General features: G+C 40.9%; 1 protein-coding gene across 2 annotated transcripts; it reads left to right on the top strand.

The window, feature by feature from the left end:
• Nucleotides 1-654: 654 nt before the first annotated feature.
• Nucleotides 655-10781, top strand: LOC124703537 (CCR4-NOT transcription complex subunit 3-like). Of its 2 annotated transcripts, none has more exons than XM_047235752.1 (16): nt 655-823; nt 903-1034; nt 3647-3784; nt 4495-4545; nt 5465-5554; nt 5657-5803; nt 5923-6033; nt 6230-6298; nt 6680-7432; nt 7812-7973; nt 8427-8490; nt 8652-8773; nt 9780-10049; nt 10130-10264; nt 10378-10553; nt 10666-10781. In XM_047235752.1, the coding sequence occupies exons 1-16, from the start codon at nt 731-733 to the stop codon at nt 10739-10741; spliced, it is 2589 nt and encodes an 862-aa protein (XP_047091708.1). In that variant the 5' UTR covers nt 655-730; the 3' UTR covers nt 10742-10781. The 2 variants fall into 2 exon arrangements, with proteins under 2 accessions (XP_047091708.1, XP_047091709.1); XM_047235753.1 differs by having other exon boundaries at nt 3668-3784.
• The last annotated feature ends 633 nt before the right edge of the window (nt 10782-11414 follow it).

The raw sequence follows: 11414 nt of genomic DNA on the forward strand, positions 1-11414 counted from the left end.
TAATCTATAATATTACAATAAACCATTATTCATACAAATAAAAGCATGATGACAAACCCACACATTGGTTCCATCACTTATATGTAGTGTGTGTATTTACATATGTTTTATTATTATCTGTGTACATTACATTATTTGATAGTAACATAAGAATATAACAAATATCCTCACCGAGGTTCGTAGAATAGGGTTGTTTTTTTCCTTAGTTGTAACCAAGTGAAAATTACATACCGAATAAGAGCAAAATATTCCCTTTTCCTCGAATCCTACCCTAAGACTCATTAGTGTATTATACATATTAATAACATATAGTCACTTACAAGAAAGATCTTGAACGCATGGTCCGGATATCAACCTTTTTCAAAGGGAACTTTTGATATGAAAAGGGAAAAAGGTAAAGAGCAGAGCTTTTGATATGGTGGGCTTGACTAATGAGCCCAAATGAGGCTGATTAGACAACTGGCCTGGTAATACCGAACGCAGCGACTGTCAGACAATTCCAGCCCGCACCAATAGTGGACGACAATGGGCCTCCTGGCGCACATCCACATTCCGCCCAATCATGTCATGTCGGCCGACGACGGCCACCCCACCGGTCGACCCATCCGTGATCCGAATAAACGCAACCCGAACCGAAGCCCGTCGTCTCCTTCGGCTCCTCCCCCAGTCTCCACTCCCCCGTTTACTCCCTCCTCCCCAAATCGTAAACCCTAGCCCCGGATTGGATGCCATGGGCGCCAGTCGGAAGCTGCAGGGCGAGATCGACCGCGTCCTCAAGAAGGTCCAGGAGGGCGTCGACGTCTTCGACAGCATCTGGAACAAGGCACGCCCCTCTCCCCCCACACCCCGATTGTACGATTTTCGCCTAACTTTTTCGCTCTCTGACCGCGGGGTTCCGGCAGGTCTACGACACCGAGAATGCCAACCAGAAGGAGAAGTTCGAGGCCGACCTCAAGAAGGAGATCAAGAAGCTGCAGCGCTACCGGGACCAGATCAAGACCTGGATCCAGTCCAGCGAGATCAAGGACAAGAAGGTTTCACCTCCCGCCCGACCGACTCAACCCCCCTTCCCCACCCACGGCCTACCTCTCTTTATCGCTTCTAGTATTTCTGTAGTATGGGCCGTGTTTGCAAGTGCTCCCGATGCAATGCGCTGCTGCTGTTTGCTCGGAAACATGTACTGTCATCAACCTCTTCTGTTTAGTCAGCTCTATGACCGTAAGTACCTCTGTTTTGTCACGCCGTGCGGGCCCTAGTTTAGCAAGGAACCTATAGATACAACGGTTATTGGTCACTAGTAACCTTTTTTTTGGAGTAGTATTCACCTGGAGATGTTTCCATGCACCTGCTTAGCTTGCTTCGGCAATCTGCTATATACATCATAATATACGCGGTTATGTGGCCCAGGAGTAGGATGAAAAGGTTTTTGCTGCTTTAGCCATTAGTAGGCGTGTTGTCGTATAGTTCCTCTTATAGCAACTAGCAAAGATGCTTTTGCACAGTTAAGACGCACACATGCTGAGAGTGCACTTGGATGAGCCTGAGTCCAGTTTGCAGTGCTTCTCTATTCGTCTTTTACGTTGATACTCTTGGTCAGTTCTGGTTTTTATGGACTACAAGCAAAGTAATCTTGTACGGTGTAATGCACGTCGCGACTAGTGTACGTTAGTAATTTGTTGAGGACTTCAAATAACTAAAATGGAACCTTCCCAAATCTGTCATGATGCGGTGTGCAACATCATTGGAGCAAAATGGGCTGTTTGATTTACGTAGTCAGATGGCTAGGATCCTGTGGATCCGCTTCAACCTGTGCTTTTAATATTAATATAAAGATAGAGACGAAGATATATTAAATTTCTCTATTTCACAACAAAGGATTCACCATCCTTGGCAGTTGGAACGATATTTTATGTCTTCTGAATTAAATTTTATATGATTTTTGTCATGACTGCATGGAATACAAAATCATACGTGTGCTTGAAGTGGTTTTGCAGATAATTTTATTCTAAATGGTAAGAATAACGGTGAATTATTTTTTCTAAATGCCAAAAGGAATGAAGTTCAATAAAGCACAAACAGTTACAAACCACCAAGCGGGGTAGTAAGAGGCAAAGAATCTGGGCAACGGGTTTTAAATGAATTCAGTTCGGACATCTCATGGTCTTATATCTGTGGAATGCTGGAACATTATGGATCGTCCTTTAATGTTTTTTTTTTCTGAACGTACAAGAGAGCTGCGCATCATTATATTAAGAAAGAAAAGAGTCTAAGACGACTCGATCCTTTAATGTTTAGATTTAAATATGCGGAAATATCTTCTATAACATGGTTTTGATCTTGTGTTCCGATTGTCTTATGAATGGATTAAGCTTGTGGAACCCACAGCTTTGAGAAGTCATTTTGATTAGGGCATTGACTTCACTTGGACAACTGTTCAGTGCAATAAGCCAATCTGTAGGGATGTCAAGCAGAGTTTAGGACTTTCTAGGACCTTGAAGTTCTCGCTGACCTACAATGTCAAACAAGCTCTTAGATCGAGTTGCTAAATAAACAGTACACTTATGGTTCTGGGGATGATGCAATTGATAATTTTGGTTGTTGATTGATGATTCAATATGTCTCATTGTTTTAGGGTGTGTTCGGTTCTGGAACCGGAGGGGACAGAACGGAATGGTTCCATTCCAAGGTCATGGGACGGTTCCGACCCCATGTTCGGTTCGGAAAAAATCGAGGAACGGAACGGTTCCATTTTTTGTTCGGTTGGAAAGGAAAAGGTGGGATGGAATGGCTAGATTTGGCTAAATTCTACCCTAATTGACCGTTTCTCTAAATCATAGCAGCTAAACAGAGAAGGACAACCTCGCGAGCTAAACGAGACCGCGAGGTGCCGCCGGATTCCGCCCGCCGCCGTGCTCGCTCGCTGCGCCGGCCGCCGCCGCGCTCGCCGCATGGCCGCCGCGCCGTCGCCTCCGCTCGCCGGCCGCCGCCGCGCCCGCCGCATGGCCGCCGCGCCGCCGCCTCTCGCCGCCGGCCGCCGCCGCCGCCGCCGCCTCTGCTCGCCGGCCGCCGCTGCGCCGCCGCCTCTGCTCGCCGGCCGCCGCCGCGCCTGCTCTGCTCATCGGCCATAGGAGAGAGAGAGAGGAGAGAGGGAGCGCGACAAGGGATTAGTTTCTGCATTAGCGAGCCGTTCCTCGCGATTCCGCCGATTCGGCCGGACGAGGCCGTTCCGCATATTTGAGGAATATTCTCTTTCGGGGAACCAGTTCGTTCCGTTCCTTTGCCGAACCGAACACGAGAATATGCTTCAGGTGCGGAACGGTTCCATCCCATTCCTCCAGATTCTAGAACCGAACACACCCTTAATCATCCCTTTCTTGCCAAATGGAAGAGTTGTTGCTCCATGTTGTAACGCAGGTTCAGTATTTTAGCTATGCTATTATATGTTGCATCTTTTTTATTTGGGAATAGAAGAATGTTTTACTGAAGAGATATGTTTGGATTCGTGATTGCAGTGGTTTGTTTACAGCAGCAGTGTTTCTTTGTTTCAATGTTATTTCTGGTTTTTGGGCCATCCTATTTCTTAAATTTAAGTTGGGCATAGTTTTCTGTTCTGGGTTTAATCCATTTGTGATATATCTTGACATAGGTTAGTGCCTCTTATGAGCAGGCTCTTATGGATGCCCGCAAGCAGATTGAACGCGAAATGGAACGGTTTAAGGTCTGTGAGAAAGAAACTAAAACCAAGGCCTTCTCGAAGGAAGGATTAGGTCAACAACCGAAAACTGTAAGCATTCGGTCTCCTTTCTACGTGTTATCACAGTTTTCTAATTTTGCTTATAACAGATTCAACTTGTCAATATAGTTGTGTTTCCCAAGGCTGAATACTAGTTATATATTTGTGCAATCTGCTTCTTGTAGTCTTGTAATGGGTTTTCTTTTATGCCCAAGCACGATTTTCACATTTCCTTTCCCTGACTGGCATTTTGCAAAATGCTAACATTGCTGGTTTAGATTAAGAAACCTGTGGTAATAGTTTGGCGTCTGCACATGACATACATCAGTGCTATACCGGTCTTTCAAAAAGTCAGTACAACTTTATCTGGAGCTATATTTTCAGTTCACAAATGAGCAGAAGTAACAAAAGACTAGAAGCGAGTTACAAAGGGCAGTTTCGAAAGTTTATGTATGTATCTTCAAGTGATAATAAACTATAGACATCACTTCTATAACATTTGGCCCAGCTTTACGTATTTTTCCTGTATTGTCTACTACCTCTGGACTTATTTAATTGACGCAACTGTAGTGAAACGGTAAGCTGGTTTTGGCTCCCTCCGCGTCGATTTAATCCGACCGGAGGGAGTATCTGATTAGTGGCTGGTTTCGCACATAGCAGCCTTTCAAGAGTGTGAGGCTGTGAGCCTTGATCTATCAATTACTTGAATCCCCTTTTTGTTCACTTATTGTCAATCTCAGCATCATTTTTATGTCGCGCAGGATCCTAGAGAGAAGGCTAAATCTGAAACTAGAGATTGGCTTAACAGTGTGGTATGTTGGATGCACCCTTATGCTCAATCGTGTGCGTTGATGTTTTCATGATTTTGACTTTCCGTAAACACGACTTACCTTCCACATCTACATTTTCTATTACTATTGTTTGTTATAGATTCTGCCTCATGACTTCTGATAATACACTATTCAGAATTTGGATGACTAATCTCTTTTATCTTATTACCCTGGAAGTACCACTAGCATGCACACTTGACTCTGCTAATGCTTTATTGATATTTTGATTTTGTCAGCAAAACCCTCTTTGTCTTGTGAGCTCCAGTGATCCCTTTATTTTATAAAACTCGAAAATCATATTTACAAATTTTAAAAAGAGCTGGAAAATTTCTGGATGTAGTCAATGATGTATCCTATATAAGCGTGCAGAATCACAACCCTAAATTCTTTGAATTCAGGGCTGCACAAAAATTACAAAATATGATACATTTTGGAGTTTTGAAAATATATACTGTTCACTATAGTCACATCCATAATTTTGTTTCATTTTTTATGTAGACAGAATACCAAGTATTTTAAATTCAGATTTTGCATGTTTGTAGGATACGCCGTTGAATACATGCAGAAATTTTGGTACAATTTTATAAAACATGATTTTTTTTGATTTAAACAAAGAGAATAAGGGATCACTGGAGCTAGAAATCAACTCACAACTCATTACTTTGGACGTCGCAAAAAGTTCATTAGATAAATCAGAATTTTGATGACTAATTTCTTTGATCTGATTACTCCTAAAGTATCACTTGCAGCCTACTTGACTCTGCTGATGTTTATTAATATATTTTAATCATATTAATCATTACTTTGCACCTTGCACAAAGTCATTACTTTGTGTTTTGTGCTGTTATTATTTGTTGTATATCGTTGCAACATCTAATATACTTCTGTGTTGTGTTTACAGGTTAGTGATTTGGAAAATCAGATTGATAATTTTGAAGCAGAGCTTGAAGGACTTTCATTTAAGAAAGGAAAGCAAAGACCTCCTCGATTGGTATGATCAGTGGCATAGCATTGAAAACTGTTGATGTCTTACTGTCTACTGAAATTGTTTCCGACAATCTCTAGCATAGAGGAAGTAATTATGTATTATCAGGTACATCTAGAGAAATCTATTACGCGGCATAAGGCTCATATAAAGAAATTGGAGTCAATCTTGAGACTCTTGGATAATGATGAGTTGAGTCCTGAACAAGTCAATGATGTGAAAGATTTCCTGGAAGATTATGTTGAGCGTAACCAGGTGTGATTGTTTTCCTGCTTAGCTGTTTTTGATTTACTTGAGTGAGAGCTGTAATAACCTACAAGCATGTTGTGGATCTGTTGTTTGTTCTGACTATTAATCTCTTACATCCATTTCAGGAAGATTTTGATGAATTTAGTGATGTTGAGGATCTTTATAGCACATTACCTATGGAGAAGGTTGAAGCACTTGAAGACATGGTTTCACTTGCTCCTTCCATTCTTATTAAGGTGGGCTTGCATGCTGTTAATGCTTTGTTTTCCTTTGGTTATTCTGATTATTATGTTAAAAGAAAACCGACGAAACTGTTTGTTCGTTTGTGCTTTCTTATAAATATTGTTAGTCTTTGACATTGGTGGAGATAATTTCTCTACCATGTGTTTGATGTCATGCATCTCTTCATCAACATCGGTTCTTGTGTGGCAGGGTGTTTCTGCTGTTTCTACGACTGCAGTTTCGAGTACAAAGAGTCCGACAGCAACTTCACCTACTCAGGTACACGCTAGCGTCATTGGTTAAGTATCTGCTGGTTTGTGATACATGGAAAATGATACATAGTATTTGTTGTATATTGAATGCTCAGAAAACATTGATTTGTTATTTGCTAACCAGTGGTCCAGCATCAGCTTAGTCGAAGCTGGGTTGCTGCTTTCTTGTCAACCTTTATGTTCCAGTAGTATTTATGTACGTGATTGTATTTCCTGTAAAGTTAATGCTTCAAAATGAATATCCATGATGTTTGCTAGTTTGTACATTTAATACAACCACAATGTAACAAGATTGAGGAATTATGTCCAGCTAGGTTATTTTTAATGTACAATCCTGTTTACCACTACTCACTATGCTGATTTACTACCTTTTCTCTCTGTGCTTCAGGCTACTGTCCCAACAACCTCACAAGGTACATCACAAGATCAAGCTGAGGAAACAGCTTCACTAGAAAGTAATCCTGATTCAGTGCCACAAACACCACCTCCAAAAGGTGTAAATCTGGGACCTTCAGTGCCGGTTGTGCCGACTGCCATTACTACCACTGTTGCAGCTGTTTCAGTTTTGGCAGATACCATTAGTTCACCAGGCCCAGTACGACCATCTATTCCTACTACAGTACCCGCAATATTTTCTTCTGCTACTGTTCGAATTGCTCCAGAGAGCATGCCCACTGTTCCTTCTGCTCCTGCAAACTCATCTAGTGCCTTGAAGGATGATGATGGCATGAACTTTCCTCCACGCAGACCGTCTCCTGCAATTACTGAAATTGGTCTTGGCAGGGGTATTACTCGTGGGTTAACTGGTCAAGCACTAGGCGCTCCTCCCATAAGTGCAGGTCCAGTTCCAGGAAATGGATCGATCAGTGCACTTCCTGCAATAAATGACTTGTCCAAAAGAAACATATTGAATACTGATGAGAGAGTTAACAGCGGTGGTCTTTCTCAGCAGTTAGCTTCACCTCTTGCTAACAAGGTTCAACTGCAACCAGTCCTGAGGACCAATGATGCAATTATCTCTGATTCTAATAACACAAGTGAAAGTACCATTCTTGGAGGAAGAGTCTTTTCCCCACCAGTTGTTTCTGGTGTTCAGTGGAGGCCTCAAGCTCCTGCTGGTTTTACAAATCAAAGTGAATCTGTACGTGCCTTTGCCCCTGTTAGTTTTATTTCTGAATCCAACTGTGCTCTTGCAAATGTTGTCATTGATGATAAAAATTACGTAGGCGTGTCAGATATACAAATAGTTCAGTAGAATTTATTTCAGTTTTCTTAAGTATTTCAAGTTTCAGCTTAGTCAAATCATATGGAGATTTATTTTGAGCTTTTATATATGGTCCCATTCGTGAACTCTTGTTTTTGTCATCTTGATCCAGTATCTCTGTCTGATTCATCCAAATAACTGTGCTTTTCCCTCTTGTATATTTTATTCGTTTAATTTTTTATTAATCCCTTGTTGGGCCAAAAAAATATAAGTATGATTGTCGAAATATACATCATTTACATGCTTTTATTTTCAGGCTCAATTTCGTGGAAGACCTGACGTTGTTGACCATAGGGAGAAATATTTTCCAAGATTGCAGCAATCACAGCCGCAAGGCAACGCCGTTAATGCTTCTAATGCATCAGGCACAAATCAGAAGCAGTTTTCCACCCAGCAGCCAAATTCCCTCTTACAACAGGTTGTTCCTGCTGTGACCATATATAAATAAAAATTGTTGGGATATCTCAGGCCTCTTTTAGTCAAGCAGCATAAAATAGCTGAATATATCAATTTCTGATTCTGTGCATGTTACTTGGGTGCATTTCTACTTCAAAGTTTCTTCTAGGTTGACATCTAGTGCAATCCCCTCTTTAGATGCTATTATGCTAATCTTTCCTTTACTAAGCTATTAATCAATTACTCCCTCCGAACTCCGATCCATATTATTTGATGCTAAAATGGATGTATCTACAACTAAAATGTGTCTAGATACATCTATATTAGCGTCAAGTAGTATGAATCGGAGGGAGTAGTAAACTTTGTAACCATTTTAGAGGTATTCCTTAATGCCATGTACCATCTTAATATTTTAAGTATAAACTCAATTTGATAGTCATCACTTGCACATTTCTGATTTATTCATTTTATGCAGTTTAATTCTCAGAATTCCTCAATATCCTCTCAAGTGGGCATTGGGATGGGGGTTCAGGGCCCAGGTATCCTTTCTGCCTTTTTGTCTCAGCTATAGTCTCATGAATCCCAAATTCTCGAGCAATGTAATGACCATGCATTCATTTTGAGTACATAGAAAGTTGGAAGCTCATTGTGTTTGGCCACCAGTTTATCCTGTGAATTGAGAAATTATAATTATGTGTAGATGCTGGGCATACAAAAAGTGAAGAACAACCAGGTTTGGCTGAAGATGGTAGCGTAGAGGCTGCTGCAGCAACTGGAGCAAATAAAAATACCAATGAAGATGACACGAAGACTCCATATTCGGTATGGTCCACTTTTTACGTACATGACTGCTCATGAAACCAGTGATAAGTTGGTTAAATATATGGACACTGCATTTATCAGTGTGAATACTAACTTGGAATAACTGATGGTGCAATGACTTTTGGTACTAATGGAATAACTCACAATAATGTAATGGCATTTTCTAAAGAAATAAATAAAACATTCGCATCCAGGATTTTGCTCTGTTGCTAATATTTTGGAGAACTGGTCATGTGATGGTCTACCCATCTTGCGGAACAAACATAAACTGGTCATGTTAGTTGTCATCTGCATATCGTTTGTTTGCTTCTACGATGTGCTAAACACTTAAATCCTTACTACTCCCTCCGTCCCAAAATATAAGGCGTCTAAGGATTGGTCAAAAGTCAAACCTTACAAACTTTGACCAAATATTTAGAAAAAAATATTTACATCTATAATATCAAATTGACATATTAAGAAAATATACTTTAGGGTGAATCTATCGATAATGATTTAGTATTGTAAATATTTATATTTTTGTGTATAAACTTGGTCAAACTTTAAAAACATTGACTTTTAACTAATCCTTATACGCCTTATATTTTGGGACGGAGGGAGTAGTATTTTTGACTATATAGTGCCCTTTTACTTCTATCGATGACATAACCATCTGGAACTCAACCTCTGTGCCTTAAATGAAAATTTGAAAACAATATACATACCGTGCAAGAGTTAACCTTTTTTCTTCAAGCCCACCCTCCAAATAATTGGCTGGCCAACGTTTTGCTTGCTCATGTTAGCAAGAAAAATGAACGAGCATAGGAAAAAATGGTGAGTTGGCATGTAAAGTTTTTAGCAACCATCCAAACAAGGACGAATTTATTTTATGACTCAAAGTTGGTTGAATTAGTAACAACCAAACATAGTTCTAAATTCTGGGTGGATTTGTGTATTGCTTTTTGTTTGTTGTGCTTATTTTTTTTTGTTTGTCGGAACATTAATTTTTCTTGTATTGTTTTCACAGAATCCCTCAGCATCTATAGCAGAAGGTACCCAGTTATCTAGAGACTCTGATCTATCACCTGGGCAGCCTTTGCAACCTGGCATGCCATCATCTGGTGTCGGTGTTATTGGCCGGAGGAGTGTATCTGATTTCGGTGCGGTCGGAGACAATCTTAGTGGGACTTCTGCAACTGCTGGTCATGATCACCTTTATAATTTGCAAATGCTCGAAGCTGCATACCACAGGCTTCCACAACCTAAGGACTCAGAGCGTGCAAGAAATTATACTCCGGTATGCATGCGGGTACATTTATGTTTGCACCCAATGTTCTAATGTGAAGTTGTAACCTTCTTATGTCACCATATTTTCAGAAGCATCCTTCACCGACCCCAGCTAGTTTCCCACAAGTTCAGGCACCAATTGTGACAAACCCTGCATTTTGGGAAAGACTTGGTACTGATACATTATCTACAGACATGTTATTCTTTGCATTCTACTACCAACAGGTCAGGTTTCATACTTCTTTCCAAATTCCAAATTCGAATTGTCTATTAATAGTTTAATGAGCTGTAAGCTGTTTGCTCTTGCTCCTGACTGTTGTTATTGTTTACTTTGGTAGAATTCATACCAACAATATCTGGCTGCGAAAGAACTAAAAAAACAGTCATGGAGATTTCATAGGAAGTACAATACTTGGTTCCAACGGCATGTGGAGCCACAAGTTACAACAGATGAGTATGAGCGGGGATCTTATGTGTACTTTGATTTCCATCTGGCGGATGATGGCAACGGATGGTAAGTTGGCCCCTCACTGCAAATGCCAGCTTTCGTGCAGCATAGTTTTCACATGGGTTGAGATCAGTATTCGTAAAGGTGAGTGCCGCTAACCCGTTAATACTGCTTGCAGGGTCCAAAGAATCAAGAATGACTTCACGTTTGAATACAACTACCTTGAGGATGAACTGTCAGTACAACCAAATTAGGGTTCCATGGCAGTAGGGCTAATCAGAGCATTTTGATCAGTGCGACTCTTTGTAATTTTCAGAATGGAACTGTTGGAATCTGGAACTGGTCTTACAAATTCCCCCAGTTGTAAGTTGTAACCTTGTGGGTGAATTTGGAGATGTTCTGTGCATTCCTCTCCTTAGTCCTTGTACACAGTATCCGAGCATTTTATGCTGAAATTAGATCCGGAATTCCTAGAAACGGGGAACTCGGTGTGTTCCCTAAATTCAAAACTTTCAAATAAAGGAATTGATGCAAAATCCTGGCGCAAACTCCAGTTACGAGTAATCCTGCAAGCCTCCAATCTTTTCAGCCTTGATGGTGGTGGGTTATTCGCACCTCCAGACCAAGTACTCCTCGTGACTAATTCTACCATGTTGTAAGCACTGAAATCAACAATGGAACTAAGGGGTAACAAATATGTGGACGGGGTTTTACTCATTTTTTGATAGCGAATCCTGCAAAGCGATGCTGGGTGGAGTAGATATTGACGCTCGTGCCATGAGTCTGTCTTACGCCTACTGCTGCCGCACATATGGTCAAGTTTGACCTCATCTTGAGTGGCCCGATGCAAAAAAAAAAAAAAAAAAATCAAAAGTATCCGTATGTGTTTGTGTTAGTCGGGCTGCAAGTTGGCTGCACGGCGGGTAG

This window comes from Lolium rigidum, chromosome 3 (genome assembly GCF_022539505.1).
Source record: "Lolium rigidum isolate FL_2022 chromosome 3, APGP_CSIRO_Lrig_0.1, whole genome shotgun sequence".
Taxonomy (NCBI): domain Eukaryota; kingdom Viridiplantae; phylum Streptophyta; class Magnoliopsida; order Poales; family Poaceae; genus Lolium; species Lolium rigidum.

Bases quoted from the DNA above. Each gene is read 5' to 3' on its own strand.
- LOC124703537 (XM_047235752.1), top strand. From the start codon at position 731: ATGGGCGCCAGTCGGAAGCTGCAGGGCGAGATCGACCGCGTCCTCAAG. The intron at 5,804-5,922 runs GTGTGATTGTTT...CATCCATTTCAG, and splicing joins ATTATGTTGAGCGTAACCAG to GAAGATTTTGATGAATTTAG. The intron at 8,774-9,779 runs GTATGGTCCACT...TTGTTTTCACAG, and splicing joins ACACGAAGACTCCATATTCG to AATCCCTCAGCATCTATAGC.